Below are 25,625 nucleotides of genomic sequence, written 5' to 3'. Positions count from 1 at the left end.
CGGGTGGGGGGGAGGGGAAAGGGTAGTCCTATTGACCAACCCAGCTGTGTGCTGGGGCAATTGTGATCATCTCTCTGGCCAGGTTTCACTAATTCTCTTTCAGTGTTGTTTTGTGCCTTCCCAAGCCTCGAAGGCCCAGGGAGCGTGGGGCTGAGATAGAATTACTGTGTGGGCTTGATACACTGGGCCAAGGGAATGAGAGCTGGGATGGATGTCATTTCTCAGTGGGGAAGGAATTCCCCTGAAATGCAGGAAGAACCAGGAGGGAGCAAGAGCGCGTGGACTATAGGGCCCTCCTCCCCGCTCCGGGCAGCCCCTACCTACAAGGCTGTGACGCTGGAAACGATTTTGGTGCCTGAGGCATCCACTTCAGACTTAGTGACCCCATCCTGGGCCTCTTTGTCCATGGCCAAGTTATTGAATGCCTCAGGGGACTTGACCGGCTCGTCCTTCCCCTCCTCCAGGTCTTCGCAGCACTTGCTGCAACGGCAGCACTTGGAGCAGCCACACAGCCCACAGCAGAGGCGGCAGCAGACCCGGCAGCAGCAGCAGCAGCGCATCTGGAAGCAGCTGGTGAGGGAGGTGATGAGCTTGTCCCAGGGCTCCAGGGAGCGCATCCAAAAGGGCAGGAAGTCCCAGCTTCGGAGCTTCTGCGGCAAGGAGCCCGGGCAGAAGGACTGCAGGATCTTGAGGACCACCACCAGTAAGATCACAAGGACGATGGGCGACGCCACGCCCACCAGCACTGGCCAGCCAATCAGGGAGAGGCCAAACACCGCCAGAGGGATCAGGAAGAAGAAGATGATCAAGTAGACGATGGCGAACCAGCGGTACTTAGATGAGATGTTGCCCAGCCCTTTGGCCAGGCGGATGGGCAGGCGAGTGAACGGGATTGGGTACCACAGGATGATGCCTGAGATGTTGAAGAAAAAGTGGCACAAGGCAATCTGAAAAGCAAGGGGTTGGAGAGGTGAACGGGTCTGCCGCACGGCGGGGTCGGAGAGAAGAGGGCGTCATCTAGAAGTGGAGTCATGGGTCTTCCTCACCTTCGTAGCTCAGCCCAGAGTGGGAGGGACTACATTAGCTGAGGGCCTAATACATTTGTGTGTCGGGGGTGGGGGTGGGGGCGCGGTGCGGGGGCGGGGGGGGGGGGAGGGGGGAAGGCAAGGGAAGTGACCACCTGAATCACAGTTTAGTTTTCAGGGCCTGAAGTTTCCATTAGGCAAAATCTAACAATGAACTTCGAGAAATTGAGGCACTATGAGGTTAAGCTATTATCCTCAAGTCACACAGATGGGAGATGGGATTCAAACCCAGATAGCCTGGCCCCAGAGGCCACACACTTTGTACTTTCCTGTTGGACTCTGATGCTGGGAGGGATTGGGGGCAGGAGGAGAAGGGGACAACCGAAGACGAGATGGCTGGGTGGCATCACTGACTCGATGGACGTGAGTCTGAGTGAACTCCGGGAGCTGGTGATGGACAGGGAGGCCTGGCCTGCTGCGATTCATGGGGTCGCAAAGAGTCAGACATGACTGAGCGACTGAACTGAACTGAACTGATATGTTCCCACCAGGCACGGAGCATGATGTTAGGGGCTTTGGACCAGCCCTACCCGATGCATTAGTCACTATCCACTGAGATGTGGCATAAGTGTAAAATTCCTGCTGGATTTCCAAGACTTAGCCCAAAACAATTGTAAATGACTTTGCTGGTAGTCCAGTGGTTAAGAGTCCACCGGCCAATGCAGGGGACACGGTTTCGATCCCTGGTCCAGGAAGATTCCACATGCTATGGAGTGACTAAGCAAGCCTGTGCACAACAATTCCTGAGGCTGCGCTCCACAACAAGGGAAGCTACGACAATGAGAAGCCCACTCAAGGCAACAACGATAGTTCCCACTCACTGCAACGAGGTAAAGCCCATGTGCAGTAACAAGACCCAGTGCAGCCAAAAGCAAATTAATAAATGGGTTAATAAATTAATTTTTTATAAAGAAATATAAAATCTCATCACTTTAAATATCAATTACACATTGAAATGATAATGGTTCAATCAAACACATTATTAAAATTAATCTCCCTGTTCCTTTTTGACTTTTAAAACTGCAGTACTAAAAGTTTCAGATTTCATGAGTGATTCACATATTCTATACTCATTCTATACTTCTATCGACAGCATGGCTTTAGACAGAGCCTCATCAGATCTTTAAAATAATCCCACTGAGCTAGAGATTATGGTTCCTGTTCTTCAGATGAGGGAATTGATGCTCAAAGGTTAGGTCACCTGTCCAAGGGCACTGGGTGTGTAAATGGGGGACAGTGATTCAGACATCAAAGGTCATCTTGCCCAAGGTCACCTAGCTGATCCAGGCAAGGCAGATACCCCTGATTCTTCTCAATGCCAGGCTTAGGACACAAGTGACCTCCCATTGTCCAAGACGAGGGCAAGGAGACAGAAAGTGGTATCTATGTTTCTGGAATACCCTTTCCTCCTCCAGCAAAACAGCCACCTCACCTTTGTTTAAACAACCTCTGGTGATGGGAGTCTGACTACCACTCTAGGGAGTGGTTGTTCCACCACTCTAGGGAGTGGCCTTTGGTTGTTCTCAAATCTGTCTCCCTGAGGCATCTCCACATCACGGTTTTGGACATAACAGAGAAAAGCTTAACTTGGCTTCTTGTTTAGAAACCATGTGCTTACAAGACCATGGGTAGGTTTGGATCCCTCCCAGAGCCCCTGTCCCATGAAGCATTTCCTTACCTGGAGTGAGCTTTTCAAAGTACTGCCTGGGCTGGCTAAGGCGGCCAAGATGGCGGTGGTGGTGGTGCCAATGTTGGCACCTAGCGTTAGTGGATATGCTCTTTGAATGGATATCACACCGATACCTGGGGGGATGAAAATACAAAGCCCGTGGCATCAGCCCCAGGGCATGGCAGGAGATGGTAACAGAAGACAGAGGGAGACCCAGGCTAGAAACTCACCGATCAGTGGGGTCATAGCAGACGTGAACACAGAGCTGCTCTGAACGATGAAGGTCATGCCTGCCCCCACAAGGATGGCCAGGTAGCCAGTCACCCAGCTAAAGGGGTAAGGGAAATCTGGAAGACAGAGGATAAGAGATGCATCACAATCCTTCTGGAAGAGGCATGGATTGAGAGGCCCAGCTGGCATCTCCTTAGGATCCAGGCAGCACAACTGGGCCAGAGGTTTGGGTTGTGTAAACTCCTCTGCACACCCACACAGAAGTCTGAAGCTGCAAATTGGATTTTTTAGCATTCTTTCACCTTGCATATTCAAACGGTGGAAGCAAGGATGTGTTGCCAAGACAAAAACACATATTCACTGGAGTTCTGAATGCTGAACCCATCTGTTATGCATGGAATGTTTGTGTCATTTCCCCCACCCCAAATCCAAGTGTTGAAACCCTAACCCCTAATGTAATTGTATTAGGAGGTGAGGCCTTTGAGAGATGACTAGGTCATGAGGTTGGAGTCCTCAAGAGTGGATTAGTGCCCTTATAGAAGGGAGAGCTTGTCCACGTGAGGTTTTGGTGAAAAGGCAGCCATCTATAAACCAGGAAGTGGGTCCTCACCAGAACCCAACTGTGCTGGCGCCCTGACCTTGGACCTCCCAGTCTCCAAGACAGTGTGAAATAAATTGCTGTTGTTTAAACCATCCAGTCTATGAGAATTTGTTACAGTGGTTGGACTAAGTGAAGTTGCTCAGTTGTGTCCGACTCTTTGTGACCCCATGGACTTTAGCCTACCAGGCTCCTCTGTCCGTGTGATTCTCCAGGCAAGAGTACTGGAGTGGGTTGCCATTTCCTTCTCCAGGGGATCTTCCCAACCCAGGGATCAAACCCAGGTCTCCGCATTGCAGGCGGACACTTTACCCTCTGAGCCACACTAAGATGCCACCCAAATACCAACAAAGCACTCTGAGCATTCAGGCTCTAGCTTTCCTCCTGTCTTGGTCTCCCAGTGCTTCATACCCTCCACTTTTGTTTCCACTTAAAAGAGCACTGAGTATGTGAAGCAGCTTGGAAGCCCCAGAGACCCTGTTCTTGGCACCACCAGTCCAGGACCATGCCCCGCATAGCCAGCAAGCACCCAGAGAAGAGTCGCTCAGCTCACCCTCATGACAACCTCGGGAGGTAGACATCCTCAGCCCCATTTCACAGGCAGAGTTCATGGGGTGTGTTTTCATTGGCCAGGATGCCATTCTCAGCAATAGAGTCTCCCTGGCTGTTTCAAAATGCTGATGTATTTATCCAGAACCACATTTTCTTCCCAAGAGCTGAAGGGAAATAAGGGTCGCAGTGGACTTCTGCAACCCTTTATTACCTAAGGGATCTTGACAGACTCAGTAAAGTCCTGGGCAAACAGGGAACCTGGTAGGAAGGAAGGTCTAACTCACAGCAATTTGAACTTAAGCTGGCTCTTTCTCAAGACCTTGCAAACAAGTGCTCCCCAGGCTCCACTCAAAACACTAAGGAGGATTTCGAAGGCAAGTGGCATTGTAACTTTCACAGCTTCTCAGAGCCAAGACAGAAACTCCATGTAGAAGCTGTTGCTAGAAGAGAATCAACAGGAGCTTCCCTATGGGGGAGGGGCACAGTGATGCCACCCCTAAGAGGTCCAGAATGAGAGGCAGCAAGCTTACCAGTGTTGATTGTCTTCTTGATGACAGCAGCCACCTGCCCCCTGAGCACAGAGCCCAGGAGCTTGACAATTAGGATCAGGCAGGTACAGAGGATCAGCAGGGAGGTGATCAGCAGGATGGTGCCAACAATAGCATCTGAGAGGTTGAAATTCACGAAGATGTGCTGGCCTGGAAAGACCATAGACAGCCCTTGTTAGGAGGGCATGGAGCCCCTGGAGCCCACAGATTGTTATTTATTCCCCAACATCCTTCTGTCTCAAAGTAACAGAATCTTGGTTGTCAGCTTGATGCAGGGCAGCCCAGAATAAAGACCACTCTTTCAAGCCTCCCTTGCAGCTAAGTATAACCCTGAAGTTATGTTTAGGCCAATGGGATCTCATGAGGGTGAAGATGTAGTAAAATCCAGGGGCAGGCCTCCAACTCCATTCTTCTGCCTCTAAATCCCATTCCATGTTTTACTCATGATAATGAGGATACCTACAAGTATTCAAGGAGCCAAGTTGGGGCAGGAAGGGCAAGTCAGAGTGGGAGCAATTGTTAATTATAAAACTGCTTGTGTTTTTTTCTTTTTTAAAATCCCTGTGTGTCTCCGTGATGATTCCAGAAAAAACATGGTTATTTTAATGGATGTACAACAGCTACAATACAAGAGGTGATACATTCACATGATCCTGTGAGGTAAACCACAACTGGAGTAGTAAGGTATGCGGCTCAGAATTAATGTGGGGATTCCTGGAGAGGAGGAGAGGCAGAGATATGCAAATGGGCACATAAGGAATAAATAATTAGAAGAACTGGCATCAGGGCCATAAAAGAATCCAGAGGCAACAGTATAGCTTCTTAAAGAATTGGAGCATCAGTGCTCCAACTGGAGTAGTAAGCTCACTGCTTTGTTCAGTGCTATAGCCCCAGTGCCTCAAATGGGGCCAACTGTACAATAGGGACTCCTGACTCAAGGGCGATGGTATCTGTTCTGTATATGCCCCCTAACCTTCAAATCAGGCTGTCATCTCCCTACAGTTACTGCCAAAGAGATACCAAAGCCCGTGGAGGGAGTGCTCTGGAATCTGTTGATGAGTTCTGAGTTGGTCTGGAATGGCCAGAAGAACTGAGTTTCAGGTCCTAGCTCTTCCCCTTACAGGGGGACCTTGAGCCTGCCCCCCTGTCCCCAAGCCTTAGTTTCTTCTGACGTGAAAGCTCACAGCTCATTGTCCCATGTAGGATTGGTGTTCAGTGAATCTCACTGCCCTTCTTTCCTTTATTTACTGGGGCTCCACACAGATAGGAAATAACCATCATCACCCCAGACAGCCTGTCGCAATGGCTGATGCTCTGTGAGTTCCACTCACACTTGGCAATGTTCTCCTTGTAGGTCACGTTCTTGATGGTCCAGGTGTACAAACCATCCGTCCAACAGAGAGAAGGGGAGGTGCAGTTCTCAGGCGAGGGGACGGTGACATTTCTCTCAGTCTGGGTGGCAAACATGAGAAATACTATGCATTGTCTACAACCCTCACTTCTGGTGGGGAATGGAGGGAAATTCGGGGCATCACGGGAGACTCCATAGGTGTGGGGCACTGCTTTCACAAGTCCCTCTATAAATGGAAGCAAGGTGGCAGCCAGAGATAAGCCAGGAGACATGAACATAATTAGCCAGGAATAACATGTCCATGATGTGGGCTGGTCCTGTCTGTCCTACAGCATGTTTGTCCATCTAGAAATCAACGACTTAAGGATTCTCACTGGCTAGTTTTGACTTTTCAGGAATCCTCGATTTTTGTTTCTCCCAACCATTTATATGCCCAATCTGAAGGCAAGATCTTGCTTTATCCAGTACAGACAAAAGAGCTAACCCAGCCAGCAATATTCTTAGAAACTTACCACGTTGGTAAAAGTTTTGCACCAAATCTTGATCATACTTTTGTTTTGGACCGACTCATCATTCATTGCAATTTGGTTGAGAATACTTTTATCCAGCTGAGGAAAGCAATAGACAGAACAGAGTCAGCCCATTGTCAAAACCGATGTGGGACAGATGTTAAGCTGTTAACAGGGGCTTTGAGGACATGAACCAGATTGCATCAGTGAGCTGGGACTCACCCTATCTGCACTCTCAGGGCAGAGCATAGCACCTCGATGTCAGTGGGTGCTCAATAAATGAAGGACTGGTATGAACAACGGACCTGTATCTAGGAAGCGTGCAGTAGAATATTCATTGGATAATCAAATAAGAGGAAAAAAAATGAAGGTAAAAGTGAATGAGCAGGGTCCAAGCTGGCCCCTTCTCCCCAAGACAACATCTACAAAGCCTTCTTTCATTTATTTCAACAATATGGACAGACTCTAGTGAGCAGAGGGATAAGATGGGAGGAAAGGCAGTAAACTCTTCCTCTCTGGCTGTGAGTAGGATGTGACTTTAATCAGTGAGCCCAGGGGTGCCAAGGTCAGAGGTAGGAACGAAGTGTCCAATGGAGAGTTGTTGAGTCTCAAGAAGCACTCACTACCACCCACCACTCCCACACTAATAAAGATGATACACGTGTGCTGAAGTCATGGAGATAATAAATGACAATTACTCAGCTTCCCTGGTGGCTCAGAGGTTAAACCATCTGCCTGCAATGTGGGAGACCCGGATTCGATCCCTGGGTTGGGAAGATCCCCTGGAGAAGGAAATGGCAACCCACTCCAGTATTCTTGCCTGGAGAATCCCATGGACGGAGGAGCCTAGTGGGCTACAGTCCACAGGGTTGCAAAGAGTCAGACACGACTGAGCTATCACTTCACTTCACTCCCAGAGAAGGGGATGGCAGAGGATGAGATAGTTAGATAATATCACCAACTCAACAAACATGAATTTGAGCAAACTCCAGGAGATAGTGAAGGACAGGGGAGCCTGGTGTGCTGCAGTCCATGGGGTCACAAAAAGTCTGACACGACTGAGCAACTGAACAACAAGAACTCCATCCCATCTGGTGTTCCTGAAGTTCTGCCTCCCTTGGTTTTTTTTAGAGGCAGCTAAAGGGCAGTAATTACAGACCCTTATCCATCTCTTCCATCCCATTTACCTCTCTGCAGGAAGCCAGGTTACCTGGATAATGAGCTTTGTGAAGGGATCTGTGATAACTTTCAGAAGTTCTGGGGCTTCCTCTCCATTCTTGAAGTGGAAGCTCTCCACTACTAAGTTGGTCAGGCGCTCCAGGTAACCGGTGGCGGCCTCCAGAGGCAAGAGCACCAGCACGGAGAGCCAGTTGAAGAAGTCATGGACGGTGGCCCCCGCAAAGGCCCTGCAGGAGGAGAACCCCACCCCGAGTCAGACCGGTCATCAAGTGGCTGGGTACCATCTAGGCAGGTCATCACTTGTATTATCTGCCAGGTGTCACCTACCTATATGCATATAGGTATACAATCTCACTTTTCTTCTTATAGCAACCCCCAAAGTGAGTGGTATTACTACTACCCTCCCCCTGCCCCACCACCAATCATCAGATGAAGAAATTGAGGACCAGCAAACAGAGGAACTGAAGATCACTGCAGCAGTACTGGGTCCAGGAATCTCATCTCCTACTGCCTGACAGAACATTTCCCACCAGATTAGACAGTAGACAGTTTGCTCTGTGTGGGGGAAAGGGAACTATCAATAGAGGTTATTTTGGCTGCAATTATTAATTCAGCAAGGGGCTGTTTGAAAAAACGTCATCAAGACTACTTGTGAATCATGCATACTGAACACAGTCTTCCTTTAGAAATTTGCTATTTGTTTGCAAGTACAAATTTTTACTTATGCTTCCTGGAGAGGGTGATTTAAGACATTTTCATACACTGCTGACTCAAAGTGTTACAAATATTTCTTTGTAGTTTGGAAAACTGTTAAAAAAGCTTTATAGGTGTTTGATATAGTTGTTGTTGTTGTTTCAGGAATCTATCCAGGAAAAAATGACCAGAAAAGAATAATACACATCTCCAAAGATGTTATTGAAAGCAATCTATTTAAATATCTCAGAAGGGGGTGAGCTAGATCAATTATATTCTATGTGTACGCACTTTCATCTTTATATATCCAGAGGTAAAAATTAGTGTAACAGTGAAAGAAACCCAGAATTTCTAATAAGAAAACCTGGATTGAGTCCCAGCTATGCCCCTCAGCGAAGTTACTTAACCTCTTTGTGCTTCTATATTTAATAAAATAGTGCATAGAAAAGTCTACTCAGTTTCTTAAGATCAAATTAGCAAACACCGTGGGTGATACGTATTATAATTTAGACCTCAGAACATTTTATCATGGACCAGGAGTTCAGCTATGGTTGACAGAAACTGAATGGCTGAGGACATCCCGTGCCCGCCAGTGCACCCGCAGACGAGGGATGGTGTTTACTGACCACCCCCACCAGCCTGTTTAATGTCACCTTCCTGATGTGACAGTTGCAGTATAGCTGGTGTACAATATTATATAAGCCGCAGGTGTTCAATACAGTGACTCACAATTTTAAAAGGTTTTATTCCATTTATAGTTATTAGAAAATATTGGCTCTATGTCCTACAGCGTATTTTATACCTAATAGTTTGTACCTCTTATTTCCCTACTCCTATCTTGCTCATCCCCCTCTCGTCTCTCGAATGGTAACCACTAGTTTGTTCTCATATCTGTGAGTCTGCTTCTTTCTTGTTTTATTCATTAGTTTGTTGTATTTTTTAGATTATACATATCAGTGATATCATGCAATTTTTGTCTTTCCCTGTATGACTTATTTCACTTAGCATAATGCCCTCCAAGTTCATCCATATTGCTTCAAATGACAAAAATCTGTTCTTTTTTGTGGCTGAGTAGTAGTATTCCATTGTATGTGTATGTGTGTGTGTGTGTGTAGATGGATCACGTCTTTCATTCGTCTGTTGATGGACACTTCGGTTGCTTCCATATCCTGGCAATTCTAAATAATGTTGCTATGATCACTGGGGGTGCATTGTACCTTTTCAAATTGGTGTTTTTGGCTTTGTTGGATGGGGACTATTTCACTATTGTAACAAGCTCCGGAAAAACCCATAACCAGTCAGAAGAGAGGCTGGGAATTGTGTTTAATGGAAGCTTTAGGAAGTTATAATTATTTCCAAGTGAGATAGTAAATGCTATTCTACCTGGCCTTGTTTTAACTATGCCACAGGTCAAGCTTCTGGCTAACACTTGTATTCAGGCAGCCCTGACTAGGTGCCAGGCACCTTGCTAAGTATTTATCTATATGAATGTGTTAATTTCTTTAGGCAACATGGAGGTTGATAGATTCTGTTATCCAAGCTCTGCAAGTCAGGGAGCTGAGTTACCAACTGATAAGTACGTGATCCCAGCCTCCAGCCCTACTTCATTGTAGCTACTTCTAAGAGGTCCAGGGATAACAAACATGCTCTCTTGTCAACGACAGTTAGGAAAACTTGGCCAACCCCCATATGGGCCTGGTGGTGGCCAAGGCTGACTCCAAGCCTCCTACCTTCTGAACTCTTTCCGATCTCCTGCCTGCATGAGCGCCACGATGGTGTTGGTAATTGAAGTCCCAATGTTGGCTCCCATGATAATGGGGATGGCAGCATGCACGGGCAGCACTGGAGGGTGGAAAAGAGTAAGTTAGCAAGTTAGTAAAGTTGAGGAAGGCATCTTGGCCGTGTTCCTGATGTGGCCCAAGGCAAACTGACCTCATGCAGGCTGGTAATCCCCTAAAGCACCAGGTCTTAATTTCTTTAGGGTCTGCACCCCACTGTGAATCTGAACAAAACTTGGGCATCTCACTATAGAAATAGGCACGTATGCCAAAGAAGGAAATAAAAAATTTCAGCACTTAATTGCAGGGAATTTAGAGACTCCACAAAACCCTCTTGTTTAAAAGTTTCAGTTTAAAAGTTTAAAAGTTCCATTCTAAATCCCTCTGTCCCCCCATTCCAGATGGCAGGGTAGCATAAAGGAGACCAGGAAACAATGTATAAGGACTTATGTATTTATTATGGAAAGTTTATGGCAATATCTTTTTCTCACAAAATTAATACATTGCCATACATTCTAATGTATAAAAGTATAAAAGTACATATAAAAGTATATGTTATAAAAGTATTAAGAAGTATAAAAAATATAAGTTATAAAAATATAAAAATACTTTGCAGAAGTAAAGAATATTCTTCTAATTTGGTCCTTGAAAAGTTGTTCTACTAAATTTTAGATAAAAATACTGGTTTGGGTTGAAAATTAATCAGTTCAAACTGGCTCCCCTCAGAGGGTCTGTCTCAACATAGCCAGGGCAAACGTTGAGTGGGTTCAAGTTTGTAACGTCAGGTCCCCAAGCTCAGATGCCTCAAGGCCAACACGTGATGTGATTACATGAAGCCCTGAGAGCAATGATGGACACGTTCTAAATTTATGTGGTTCAATATGACAGCCATTAACCACATGTGATCCCTTGAAATACACCTTGCCACTGAGCAGCTGAATTTAAGGTTAAATGAAACAGCCACATGTAGCTAGTGGCTATTAGACTAGACAACACAGTTCAAGAGAATTCGGAACTGAGTCTTCAAGCACTGGGGCTCAGCCCTGGGAAGGGAAACAGGAGGCTGCCCACAATCTAAGCAGAGCACATCATAATTGGACAAGTTAGGAAGGTAATGGCAACAAGCCTGGACATATTCAGAGTAAATCCCAGCCTCCCCAGCTGAACAGGGAAATGCCTGAAATGTATCTGGGCTCACAGGTGCCTGGACTCACGTGAGGAGGCCACCATGCTGACGACGATGGACGTGGAGGTGCTGGAACTCTGCACCAGGACAGTCACCAGCACCCCAATCACCATCCCCGCCAAGGGATTAGACATGATAGAGTTGTTGTTGAAGAATTTCCCAGCTACCTTTCCTGAAAAACAAACCCATAACCATATGATGGATGTTAGGTGGGCGCTGAGTGACCAGCCTCAAGTTACTGGCCAGTGGCTGTAGGTGCCAGCCAGCAGACTTGCTGGTGGTATCTCAGGCATCTTGCTTCTTCAGGCTTCTCCCCAGTGCTGCTCTAATCTCACCCACCCCTGTTCCTCTTGTCCCTTCACCCTGCACCTTCCTATCTACTTCAACCACTTTCATCAGCAAGCCCTCCTCTAGTCCTCTATGATCATGAATCTGGCCTCAGCTCTGTACTTCGTTTGATGAATGCCAGTGCATCTCCTGATGGCCTTGTTCTGGTCAGGGATGTATTCCCAACTTACAAGATTTATCCATGTAGATCTTCTCATTCTTCTCTATCCAACCCCTTCGATTCAAGCCCCTAGCCCCAGCCCATAACCGAACACTAGGAGTATCACTTGAGAGTGTGCTCTGAGACCATCAATCCATCCCCCCAATTAATGTTTAAAAGAAGACTGAGAGTGGGGAGTGGAATGCCTTGTCTGAGAGACAGCAAGGCCCCTTGCTGATGCTGTGTGGGATAGAGGCAGACCAGAGTGGCATTCAGCAAGTCAGTCTGCCCCTCAAACTCCCACAGTTCTGCTAGACCACAAAGATGAGTTCTCAAGAACAGAACCAAGGGATACAGAAACCTACGGTCTTCCATGTCACCAGATCTCAGTTTGAATCCCACTATGCCAATTACGGGCTGTGAAACTCAGTGCTGGGTGTACTGGGTGACAACCTTCTAGAGCCTTGGCCCATTCCTCTGTAGGTAGGAAAGACTTTGGGAGGTAATGTTTAAGACAATGCCCCTACGTCAATAGGCACTTAAAGGGCTGGCTCTTACTACAGTTGCCCACTGGGGACAGGCAGGTGACCAAGCATACAGTAATTTCACTTCTGGGTCCCCTCACCCCTCATTTCCATGCTCAGTCCTGGGATGTGTTTAGGCAACTGCAGTGAAAGCAGATCCCCAACAAGGGACCCCTGTCCTTCTCCAGCAAAGGACCAATTTTGATTTTTAGTAGTTGCTTTAGCCTAAGAACACTCTTAGTCAATAGTCCTCTCCAGTGGGGAGGCCCCAAGACAGCCAGAAACCCTCACGTAAGCCTTTAGGTCAAACAGCTTCCTGTCCGGGGATCACAGACAAACACGAGGAGCTGACGGCTTGCCCTTGGCATTGGCTCTGGCCTGGCCTAAGCCACTTCAGCCAGCCTATCAGAACCCTCTCATGGGTATCGGTTTTCTCTTCTATAAAATGGGGGAATGACTTCAGATGATCTCAGGTAACTTCCATTTCTAGAACACTCGGGTAGACTGCAACTGCATGGGGCTTGCTGAGTTGTGACTTTCTGAAATAAATTCACCGAAAACACCACCCCCACCCCAGACCTTTGACCTCTTCCATCCATACCTCCAACCAGCTGGAAGGCACTGCTCAGGACATCCAAGGAGCACACGAAGAAGTAGAGAAACACCAGAAGTAAAATAAATTTCCCAATCCCTTGGAAGACGCAGAGAATCTTCCCTTTGGTGTCTCTCTCTGGAAGAGGGGAAAAGGCATGGCTGAAACACTGAGAAGTTTGATGATGAGCTCAGAACTCCCCCAACTCCCCTCCTAGCCAGGCAGCTATAGTCTTAAATCTAGCAAGACCTAGCAATGGGATGCATTCATGGCTGGCTGTAGTTTTCAAAGTAATTACCACTGGAGTCTATTCAGTTGAAACCTGTGGTGAAATGTCTAAAGGATTGGGCTCTTGGGAGGAGGGGGTTGGTGAGGTCTGGGGCACACACAGGCAAGAGCAAGTGTCACTGATGAGCCACTTAAGAGCACTTGCCCCTGCTAAGTGCGAGGTCAGAGATAAAGGCTTTTCTAAGCACCTTCAGAACCACACAGAATATTTTCAACAAAGTGGCTGCAAGGTAGCAATCACAGCCTCCATCTGGGGAGGGTCTGGGCCCTCGTATGTCCTGGAAGGCTACATCCTGGGCTGTCGCTTTCTCCACTCACTTTTAAAGTGGTTCTCACGTCCTCCCTCCCAGCTCTCCTCCCCTTCTACCTGACCTGCAGACTGACCACTGCCTGGACCAGAAGTGCAGCATTTGCTTGCATTCCTGCTGTTTTGTCTATGTAGACTGCCTTCTATAATCTCTCTCTGATGCCCACGTTGAGGTCTGGGGACCCCTCTTCCCCAGCCCACCAGGGTCTCAGAGATGGGGCCTCGTCTATTTCCTGCTGCATCTGCGGCACTGGGCAGTGCCTGGGACCTGGTTCGGCACACAGTGGAGCTGCACAGGGTCTGGTCTGGTTATAACCTTGGTTCATTTGTTGAATGAATGAACGAAAGGATGAAAGATCCCCCAGTCATCACAGGAGGCTTGACTCTTAAAGCCAGGACCTTTGCTTGAACAATCGAAGGGAAACGATGACACCAAGGTGACAGTGTAAAGACCTGCCTCAGCTGCCCTCATTTACCTGACCACTTGAGCCCCGTGTCCTTAAGCTCGGGCAGGTCCCAGGGGTCTTCCACTTCGGTGGGCTCCTCAATCAGTGTCGCAGTGGAATGAGACGGCACAAGTTCTATCTTGGTGATAGCGGTGCCGGTGTCATCTGCCCAAACAAGCAGAGAGGCCGTGAGGAATGAGGAACCAGGCCTGGGTCTCCTGGGGCCTTCCCAAGGGGGCCAGCCCAGGGCTGGAGGTGGGGCACTTACCTTTTTCAGTCTCCTTAGCTTTCTCAGGCTTGGCAGACTGCTCACCATCGGCCTTTACAGTGTATTTCTCTGAGGTAGGCTGGCTATTTTCCAACTCAGGCCAAGGAGCCATGGTCTGTGATAGAAAAACAGCTTAAAGAAGCAGCCACTGAAAGGAAGCCCACTTAGTTTCCACAAGAAGAGACAGTGGTTGCAAAGACTCATGCTTATAAGTCCTAAGTGTAGACCCTTAAGCACCGTATTTCATGCCTCTGGAGGCCTCCCTCCCTCACTCACCCAGGCTGTCACTAAACCAAACCACTGTTTTCTATGTTTCCATCCTAGCCTCAAATCTGTACACCAGCCGAGCCTCCTTTGGTTGCTCTGTCTGTCTTGGTCTGTCATGACTCTCTCCTTTAGTCAGAAAGGGAACACAAACCCATTCATCTTCATCAACTTGTGGTACCACTAAGCCCTCGTGATCATCCAATGGACTTCCCATCTGCTTCTCATGAAAGGACAAGCTCAACCTGCAGATCTGCAACAGACCTCACCTAGTGGACTTGTGGTCTGTGTTAATGCTCATATACACTCTACCTGCTTTACCTGCCGCTGGGTCCTCTATGAGAAGCATGATATATTAGACCTGGTTCAAAGCCCACAGGTGCCACTTATCAATGGGCATATGTTTAGGAGAGTCCCTTTAGGCCTCTGAGCCATCTATAAAATGGGGACAATGCTTCCTGCTTTGTAGGGTTATGAGATTAATGGTTGTGTCCAGAAAGTGCCTGGTAAATAGTAGCAATGATTACTAGGCTATGCTGCCTTTAACAACCCTTTGTCGGAACCACATTCTTCCCATCCTCTGATAGAGCCTTTGTCACAACCCATTTTCTCAACAAAGCCTTTCTCAGCTCCGTGGAGAGGAAACCTGACTCCCTACGTACCAGGACATCCTCTACTTGCAGTTCTTGTCCTGACACACGTCAGACAATGCAACCCAAAGGACTGGAATAAACAATTCACAGAAGAGGAAGTACAAGTGGCTCAAACACTTATTACAAAGTAAGAGTTCGGCCTCATTAATGACCCAAGATATGCAAAACAGTGAGGTAAGTTTCAACTATCAAATTAGCAAAAAATAAAAATTTAAGTATAATGTACCATTCTGGAGACGATCCAGTGAAAAGAGCACTGCCAAAGTTCTGGAAAGAAGTTGGCAAATGTCTAAACCCCATACATATTTCATACATCTCTGACCCAGTAATTTCACCTGTAGGAATTAAAATCTAGGGACAGTTTTTTTTTTTTTCCCTCAGAAAATCAAAAGTACTGCCTTGCTCTGATCACCTCTTTGGAGAGGGTATCCCAGAACCTGGGTCTGTTTCCTTTCCCATTTTTCTTCAGTGGAAATCATTCCTGCCTGTCAGAATGGAAGCTCTACCAAAAAAGGGGCCTTTGTTTTGCTCATAACTGCATCCTCAAGGTCTACAGCTCTGCCTGGGACGTTGACGAGGCCCAGTAAACATTGACTGATGGATGAATGTGATGCAAACCAAAATGCACTCTTATTTACAGGGTCAAAAATAAAAACCGGGAAACTATTGTATTAACTATGGGACGTGCACGCAGCAAAGAGCATGCCATTATAAAGAACGAGCAAAACAAAGTAAATACAACCTCAGGAAAATGTTCTAGATAAATTGTGAATAGAAGGCATATTTATGTCTTCTATTTACAGCATGATCGCGATAAGGACCCTGAAATGTTCCATGGGGTACACAAGGGGTGGCAGGATTGTCTGCGATCTTTATTTTCTTCAAGAGATGCAGCCCCATCCCCAAACTCACAGAAGTTAGGTGATTCAGGAGCACTTGTATGGTTCCTGTCACTCATACTGATAAAGCCAGGAGTTAAAAGAAGCTGATTCTGTGAATTCCCATCATGAGAGGATTTCATGCATTTGTTTGGCCCAAGGAACTTTCCCTGTGTGACTGTAGAGCATGGCACATACTCCTGTGATCAAAGCCAACATCCTGCAGTCACTGGCTTCCACGAAGGCACAGACCAGGTCTCTCATTTCAGCTTCATAAGCACCCAGGCTTCGTGTGCTTTCTGAACAGGATGCTGGGACCTGCCTAGCCAGCAAGAGCCAATAGCTGTGCTCAACCTCACCACTGCCCATTCGGAGAAGTGTTGTTATTATTCTGCCATCATATGGCATCCCAAGATGAAAAACCTGCTTTATAGCACAGGGAGCTCAGCTCAGTGCTCTGTGGTGACCTAGAGAGGTGGGATGGGGTGGGGAAGGAGGTCCAAGACGGAGGGGACATATGTGTACAAATAGTTGATTCACTTGTTGTACAGCAGAAACTAACACAACATGGTGAAACAATCGCATGTGCATTTCTGCTCAGTCGTGTCTGACTCCTTGTGACCCCATGGATTGTAGCCTTCAAGGCTCCTCTGTCGATGGAATTTTCCAGGCGAGAACACTGGAGTCAGCTGCCATTTCCTCCTCCAGGAGATCTTCTCAACCCAGGGATCGAACTCATATCTCCTGAATCTCTTGCATTGGCAGGCAGATTCTTTACTACTAAGCCATCAGAGAAGCCCCAAAAGCAATTATACCCAATTAAAAAAAAGAAAAAGAAAAACTCAGGTACACGGAGACCTATGACTTGCCTAAGGTCCTACATGGCAGAGCCTTGAACCCAGGTGAGTTTCCATCCAGTCTCCTGCAGTACAGCTGACCACCCTAGGTGGGGCAAAGCCCACTTCTCTCCAGGCCTGCTGATGGGGCACCTTCTGGGGTATGCTGAGAGGCAGCTACAAGGCTGGACCTGGGCAGGGGAAGTGGGGTGAAGCTGGGTGGCTGGGGAGGAGAGACCAAGGCTGATCTGGGAGAACTTCAACCTCAGCTCAAGGCTGCCACATCTGAAATGTGGGTTTGAAATGGCTCTGAGGTTAAAAAGAAAATACAGGGCTGGCTCTAGGCTAGGTATTATACAGCACAGAGGTTTAGAACCAAACCCCAGCTCTGCCCCAGATACACTGCGACTTTGGGCAAGTCACTCGACTGCCCTGTGCCTCTGTTTCCCATACATAGGAATGTGGTTTATGTTTATAAACCACTGGGTTACTAGGCAGCTTCAATGAGTTAATTTCTGTACAGTAATCTGTTCAATAAATTGATCCTCTTAACTCCTCTTATCAGCTCTGCAAGGGGTTTGTGTTGTTCCCATTTTACAGATGAGAAAACCAAAGCACCCAGACAGATGAAGTCACTTGGCCCAAGGTCACAGGCATGATTTGAGAGTTTCTCTGACTCTAGAGTCCATTTGCTTGCCTCTCAATGACTATATGACCTGGAACTCTCCTGGAAGGAGTGAGTCATGCATTAATAGCATCAGAAGTGATATCTATCTGATTAAAAGCCCAAATCTAGACAAATGGAAAAGATGCTTCCACGCTGTAGTGGAAGTCAGCATCCCACTTACTGCACACAGAATCCAGGGAGGGGGCCTTCTCTGGTGGCTCAGAGGTAAAGAATCCACCTGCCAGTGTGAGAGACTGAGTTCAATCCCTGGTCCAGGGAGATCCCACATGCCTTAGAGCAATGAAGCCTGTGTACCACAACTGCTGAGCCTGTGCTCTAGAGCCTGGGACCCACAACTACTGAAGTCTGGGCACCTAGAACCCATGCTCCACAAAGAGAAGCCACTGCAATGAGAAGCCTGCACACCACAGCTAGAGAGTAACACCAGCTCGCCACAACTAGAGAAAAGCCCATGCAGCAACAGAGACCCCACACGGCCAAAAATAAACGAAAAAAAAAAAAAGATTCCAGGGAGGAAGTGAGTCTCCCACAGTCTCCAAGCATCTCCCACCCCATATATCTGCACAAAAGCACGTAGCCTGCATCCGAACCACCTATCTCCACTGTTCATGGACCATTTACGTGTGTCAGCACTTAGACATCACCTTAACTTAAATCCAACTCATTTCCCCATCATTCCCAAAGTTCCCCTTCGTGGAACTTTGCTGTTTATGTGACTCCTGCCATCATCAGCCGAGAATCTCCAAGTCATCTCTGACAGCTCCCAAATCCAGCCAGCACCAGGACGGTGCATTTTACCTGGGAGCAACTTGGTTCCTGGCGTCTGGTTCCTTGGGGCCACCTCCTCATGCTGAGCCTCTGTATCTCCTGCCTAGAGGAACACAGCAGCCTGTTGAGCTGATTTGGGCCCCAGCCTCTCTCTACAGCTTCTTTCCCAACACACAGCTGTGATCGTGTGCACTCATCTCTTTATGGCTTGCTGCTCTCCAAATGATCCCTGGCCTTGGTCACACCAGCCTAAAACTGGGACCCTGAACCCTCTCCTCTGCTTCTGCCCAGGCATCCCCCTGCCAAATAGAAGACCCTCCCCCTATCTTTCTCTCCACCTCTTTAGGCTCAACCCAAGCCCTCTCTCTCCCTTCTCTGCCTGAGTTCCCTAGGCCTCTCTAGTCTTGCCCTTCTCTAAGCGTGTGTCCTACCCATGTGACTCATCTGGCACTCCATCACACACCACTGTGATATCTTTACTTGATTTCTGATAATAACAACTCCCATTTTAAAGAGTGACAAAGAGGTGCCAGGTGCTATGCTGGTGCTTGACACATATGTCACTCAAATCTTTAGGCAAAAAAGGCGTCATGAACGTTGTGCTGTGCTCACTTGCTTCAGTCATGTCTGACTCTGTGCGATCCTATGGATTGTAGCCCGCCAGTCTCCTCTGTCCATGGGATTCTCCAGGCAAGAATACCAGAACGGGTTGCCAATGCCCTCCTCCAGGGGATTTTCCTGATCCAGGGATTGACTGGGTCACCTGCTTTGCAGGCGGATTCTTTACCACTGAGCCAAGGTTCACATTTCATCATGAACATTGTCATTTGCAAATGGGACAAATCTGTGATTCCAAGACATCCAAGCAACTTGCTCAAAGTCACCTAGTAGGTGAGTGATGGAGCCAGTTTTTAAACACAGCTCTACCTGTTAGGGAGGGTGGGCCCTGATCAAACATATCCTTGGTTGGGACATAGACATATCTTCACAGAGCACTACTTTTACACATAAAGAGGCAAGGGAATGTTAAATGACTTACATTATTACTGCTAAATGATGTATATTTGATTAACCCTATGAAGGATTAATGTGATGATCAAGTGTGTGATAGTTAAAAAGCCCCCAGAATGGTGCCAACATATTGTAAACTTGTGTGATTATCAATGATCATGCTAAAACAAGCATGGGCATATTATAGTATAGAATGCAAAATGTATATAGGGGCATTTTGAAGGGAAAATTTGGTAATTCTATCACCTCTCCTTCTCTTATAATCTGAATTCACCCTAGAGCTGTTCTTCTCTTATGCACATTTACACTGCCTTCCCAACTGGAATTTAAGCTTTGGATAGCTGGAACCCTGTTACACGTTTTCTCTCAGAGCTCAGCAGACCACACATAGTAGGTACTGTACATCTGTGAATGGAGACGTCAACATCCAGGGTTTACTGAAGGAACACCCTAGATCCACACTGATCATGACTAGGAAACAAATCATGCCTGAATCTTATGAGTGCTTGCTCCTCATCACCATATGCAAGCCCGTTTGGCCAAGATCTGTTGGATGGAGCAGCTGTCTCAAGAAGCTACAATCTGGATGTCATAGCAGCCCAGCTTGGGAAATTCTCATCAGCAGTAAGGTATTATTTAAACTATTCCCAGTGACTGGATTTCTGACTAGTCAGAATCATTTTCTTTTAAGGGATGTACAAGGTATCTAGCAAATTCAGAACCAGACACTTTCCATGGTCCGAAATACAAGTAATTCACAATAATAAAAGCAATGGAATGGGCAGACACTCATTTCCACTGAACTGGACAGAAGGGAGAGTAGCACATGGCCGCAAGGGATTCAACAAACTAGAGTGCCTTGAATACTTCCTCTTTGTGAGGCCTGTGCTGGCTTCATTCCTCTCTGGGTCCTCTTTTCCTATTAATCAGCATCACCAAGAAGCAAAGGCAACATTCTAATGGAAGTCTCTCCTCTTCCTTCCTAGAAATCTTGCTTCCCCTACTCTAAGTTCAGACATCTGTCCCACACCCAAATCCCCTTTCCAGACACATTCCTGATGAAGCAATCATTTTCCTACATCCAGTTCAGTAGTCCTCCTTGTCTTCGGCTTCTGAAGTTTCAACCAACCACGGATGGAAAACATTCAGGGGAAAAAATTATTCCAGGAAGTTTCAAAAAGCAAAAGCTGAATTTGCAGCACACAGGCAGCTATTTCCATAGCATTTACATTGTATTTACAACTATTAACATAGCATTTACACTGTTAGGTATTATAAAAATCTATCTAGAGATGATTTAAAGTATATGGGAGGATCGCATTGGCTATATACAATTACACTATTTTATACACGAGACTCTGCAGATCTCAAGATCTGTGGTAAGTCCTGGAACCAAACCCGGCAGACACCTGGGAACCGCTGTACTTCACTGTCCGGTACATTCATCTACTCCACCATCACTCACTGGGTGTTCACGCTGCTAGTCACTTGCAGGAAAGAAGAGAATGCGCAGGTCCACATACTGAAGCACTGCCCCCGGAGGGACAGGCAGCCAGGAGTCATCTGACCCAGCCCAGAGCATTCTGAAGCTGCTGAACAGCCCCTCCTGCCCTCCCCACCCCACAGCTCAAGATGTTCTTCTTGGCACCTGGAAAGTGGGGAAATGCAGGTCACCAGGTACCCAACCATTGCACTTGGCAGTGTGGCTGCAGAGTCCCTACATCCACGGCCTTCCCAGTCACCAAAGCCTCAGCGCTTGAGCAGGCTGACCCTGCAGATTCCAAGTAAAGGGGGACTTGGAACAAACACACCATGGTTAGCCCTGAGACTAGAGAGCTGTTCAGTCTGCTGCTATCATAGTGCCTGGCACACCACCCGGAAAGAGAACCATGCGGCAGGGACTGAGCCTCAGTTTCATCTTTTCGAAAATTAGGGACAATGTGTCTCCCTCCCTAAATAGCTGTTATTAGACTAACTGATTAATGAATGTAGTTGAGGGCCCAAACAGCGTGCCTGGCAGAGTAAAGACTCAGCACTTTGTGAAATGAACTGCATCACAAACAACAAATAGACTCAACTCCACTTTGCCCCAGCCCATAAGTTCTTCATCTCCGTGCACAGCTGAGTGACTATTTGTGTGGCCACTGAATTCAAAGGACGTAAGAAAAAAGGATCTAATATTTGTTTTGTGATGCGGGAGTGTTCTATATGATTTGTGACCTCATTAAATCTTAGGATAAGGAGGTCTTCTTTCCAGTTTACAAAGAAACAGGCACAGAGAAATTGAGAAAGTCTCACAGTTACCCAAGGATCATGCTAAGTTGCTTCAGTCGTGTCCAACCCTTTGCGACCCTGTGGACTGTAGCACGCCAGGCTCTTCTGTCCTTGGGATTCTCCAGGCATGAACAGTAGAGTGGGTTGCCATGCCCTCCTCCAGAGGATCTTCCTGACCCAGGGATCAAACCTGCATTATGTTTCCTGCCTTGGCAGGCAGGTACTTTACCACTAGTGCCACCTGGGAAGCCCAAGGATAGAGTCTGATTTGAAGCCAGGACTGCTGGTTCCAAAGCTAGATGGCCTTTCCACAGAACCCCACCAAGTGTCAAGGTGGAGGAAGGAGTTAGATATCTTCCAGGCCCCATCAGAGCAGTAAGGCACCTACCTCGGGCCCAGGCCTAGTGGGGCTCTGAAGGAGTCTGGGATAGCTAGCTGACTGACATCTCTGCAGGGGTCAGTCTTACCTAGTCATTCAGACAGCTGGAAATGTCAGTCAAGATACTCCAAGGGCTGGCTGCTGACTCCCCACAAAGGCTCAGGCATACTAAGGGCCTGGATTTGGCGTATGTCTAAATTTTAGGAGGCTCAGCTAAGCAGGACAGTAGGCACTGAAGTGCCTGACAGAAGATGTAGACTGAATCTGAGGCCACTGCTCCCGGGGGTGTGGCAGACACTAGTGCCCGATTCCCCTGGGAAGTGCTTTGGCAGTCAGAGGGGCCCTTAGAGCTTGTGGTCCCCTCCAAAGGCTTTCTCCCATCCCCCTCCCTCTGATTCAGCTGTTCCCTCTCCCCACCTTCCCCCAAGGCTGTGCTCTCCTACTACCTGCCAGAAGCAGAGAAGGATTAAGTCATCCCTTTTGGCAATTTGGTGCTAATACCCAGAAAAACGTTTTTTATTGCCCAGGCACAAGATTAGTGACTCCGACCACACATCTGCTCCCTTGCCCCAACCCTGGGCTCCTCCCTACAATTGAGCTGGCTGTATTGATAACCCTTTTGGCTCAACTTCCTGCATCCACATGTGTATATGATGCCAAGAGGAACTCTTGAGGGCCAAGGGGAAAAAAAAACACACACACAAAAAACCTGCTCAGCCCTTCTCAGACCTGGGCAGTGGGGAAATGTAAGGCACCTGGCAGTCACCCAACTCCTATGCTTGGCATTGTTTGAGCCTCGCCAACCAGGACCTGTTCTGGGGCCACCTCCGCTCAGAACAGCAGTAGCTCAAGGCCATCTGAAGAAGTGGGGAGAGGAGGAAGGAGGCAAGGGGCATCGTCCTGCTGAGAGACCGAGACACACAGGCGTTTTCCCACCAGGCTGTGACCTCCACAAGCACACGGGGGATGACCCCAATCCCCAGCATGGCGGACAGTGTCTGCCAGCCAAATACTTCCAGAGAGTTTGTGCCAGGCCCTGCAGTAAGCCCTGTTAACAAATTAATCTGTTTAGTCTCACAAGCACTTGATGTATTCCTGTCAATTTGCTTGAGGTGGCTCAGACAGTAAAGAATCTGCCTGCAATGTAGGAGACCCAGGCTTGATCCCTGGGTCAGGAAGACCCCCTGGAAAAGAAATGGCAACCCACTCCAGTATTCTTGCCTGGAGAATTTAATGGACAGAGGAGCCTGGTGGGCTATAGTCCATGGGATAGCAAAGAGTCAGACACAACTGAGTGACTAACACTTTTGACCTTATTATCAATACTATCCCCCATTCTACAGGAAAGGAAACTGAGGCTCAAAGAAATAATCACTTTAAGTCACACCAAGCCTGTAGAGACAATTCAAACTTGAGTATTTTGACTCCCGTGGTCTCAATATGCTTGAGGTATATTTTCTCATACTTTGAAAGAATGACCAAGAATTCAAAAATTCCCGAGAATGGTGGTTACTTTCCTTCAACTTCCACTAAACATCGCAAAAATAATTCCTGGAGGACAGAATGGTGGAGGAAGGTGGGAGAGACAAAGCAGCTCAGTTTTACCTCGATGAATGGCTTTTAGACTTTTGAAGGTATGAACTAATAGGATTTTTAAAAGACTTTTACACTATCACTTTAAACTAAGACCCTTTTAACCAAACCACACTTGCCCTCATCTGCACTTCCAATTTGCATTTATTTTAAAATAAATCCTATAATTAACTTATAACCATATTATTTTTGCATTGTATGGGGGGGCGTTAAAAGAGCTAATTTATAAAAGATAAACATCTTAAAATGCATTGTCATCTTTTTGCCACCTTCTTTCCACACACTTTTGCACCTTTAAATTCACTAGAATTAATTCCACTAGGATGTCCTGATTACTCCCTGCTGATACTGCCTTTCTGTTCCCAGGGTGGAGCTGGGGGGAGGGCAGGACAAAGGCGGGGTGGAAGGTGGCTAAGAATTAAGTTTATTCCAAATCACTGATCCTGAGAAGCTATTGTCTTCATTAAAGTGAATTCAAGCAGTACATATGCCCACTTAGTGTCTAACAGCAATACACCAGACGTCCATCCTCCCAAAACCGTCCATCTTCCCAAAACCGGGAACTTGTTTTAATGAAATAGTTGAGTTGACTTAGGGTGATTTTGGTGGTGGCAGTTTAACATTGAGCCTTTACAAAGCATGCACTTCTGGCCACCAGTTCCCAAAGTTACAAAAATAGAGATCATTATCAGCTAACTGGCTGGCAGAGGCTAGAGATTCAAACATGCTCAACAATCTGAAACAATGGTCACTGCCATGAGGTACAACTTTTTTTAAGAATACCCAACGAGGAACAGATTAGAGGGTTCCAGCCCAGGAGGAGAGTGGTGTGGAGAAGAAAAAGTCCAACAGGGCTGGAGCAAGCAGAGTTAACCCAGATCTCATGATGAACCCAAACAGGGAGGAAGAGAGGATTCTAAGTGATGAAATCCACAAGCTGCCTCCATGAAATCAAGTTTGAGAAAGCTGCCTCTTCACTAAGGGAATAGGAGAGACACTCAACCTCAGTGCCAGCTACCCAGAGAATCTTAAGACTGAATTCACTCCACTCCACATGCCTCCCTCTTCCTGATCTAGAGATGTTTGATCTCCCCAACACAACTGCACCTTGCCCACATCTCCCTAGCCCCCCACCCCAGTACCTCTATCTCCAAAAACACTGGAAAACTGGGGGCTCCATTCTCCCAAGACGAGTGGAAGGCTGGGCCCTTTGCTGATGCTGCCTGCGCTGATGGGACTAGCAGACCAGGGCTGTGTCTTGCAGTCATTTTGGATAAATAACCCTGCAGACTAAACAGCAGCATGTGGAAGTCACACTGCAGGAGGCACTGCATCACTGGACAGCCACCCAGACCTGGAATTTTCGCAGTAAAGACAGCAGAAAAGACAGACCGTTTTGTTTCCCTTCTTGGGAAGGGGGTGGCGGGGGTGGGGTGGGGGTGGGGGTGGGGGGTGGGGGTGGAAACTGAGGCCTTGGGGCTCACAGGGACCTGCCTCAGATCACACAGCTAGTTAGTGACCAAAAAGATAGCCTAGCTGTCCTGATTCCTATGTGGTAGGAATCCCCCCCCCCCATCTTTAATTTTAGAATCCCCAAGTATGCCACTACTAATAGTGTAGTCACTGGAGTTGAAATAACAGCAACAGTTATGACATTAAAAAGAAAAAGAAAAATCTGAAAATGTGGAGAAAGTTACTTTTCCCCTTCTTCTGTAGCCCAAAGACAGCCAAGTTCCTTGAAATCAGGATCGAGGGAGATCTAAAAGAAGTAAATTAAAAATGAATTAAGTTTCTTTCAAGAGGCAGGAGAGAGGAAGAAGCGCCCAGACCCCAGCGGCGGTACTCACTGGCGCTCCCTACGCAGGTAATGAACCGGAGCAGGCACCCAGGTGGAGCCCGGCGCTCTGGTATATATAGGGAAGGTGTTGCGCAAAAGGCCGGCGGCGGTCATCACGCCCCTCGCACATTCCAGGACCGCCTGCTGCCGCCG

The 25,625-nt window shown here is 47.4% G+C and overlaps 1 protein-coding gene across 3 annotated transcripts; it reads right to left on the bottom strand.

Moving 5' to 3' along the window:
- Positions 1-4: 4 nt before the first annotated feature.
- SLC34A2 (solute carrier family 34 member 2) lies at positions 5-25,625 on the bottom strand. 3 transcript variants are annotated; one of them, XM_005897089.2, is made up of 14 exons: positions 25,483-25,525; positions 25,333-25,394; positions 14,292-14,406; positions 14,054-14,188; positions 12,992-13,120; positions 11,408-11,551; positions 10,146-10,257; positions 7,754-7,949; positions 6,547-6,642; positions 6,015-6,135; positions 4,666-4,833; positions 2,985-3,101; positions 2,764-2,888; positions 5-947 (listed from the first exon to the last, which is right to left on the bottom strand). In XM_005897089.2, the coding sequence occupies exons 3-14, from the start codon at positions 14,401-14,403 to the stop codon at positions 321-323; spliced, it is 2,082 nt and encodes a 693-aa protein (XP_005897151.2). In that variant the 5' UTR covers positions 14,404-14,406; positions 25,333-25,394; positions 25,483-25,525; the 3' UTR covers positions 5-320. The 3 variants fall into 3 exon arrangements, with proteins under 3 accessions (XP_005897151.2, XP_070228333.1, XP_070228332.1); XM_070372232.1 differs by lacking the exon at positions 25,333-25,394 and having other exon boundaries at positions 25,483-25,625; XM_070372231.1 differs by lacking the exons at positions 25,333-25,394; positions 25,483-25,525 and adding an exon at positions 24,778-24,988.

This window comes from Bos mutus, chromosome 6, assembly GCF_027580195.1.
Source record: "Bos mutus isolate GX-2022 chromosome 6, NWIPB_WYAK_1.1, whole genome shotgun sequence".
NCBI classification, from domain to species: domain Eukaryota; kingdom Metazoa; phylum Chordata; class Mammalia; order Artiodactyla; family Bovidae; genus Bos; species Bos mutus.
Note: the sequence above shows the minus strand (reverse complement) of the source record. Positions and strands in the feature narration are given on the sequence as shown.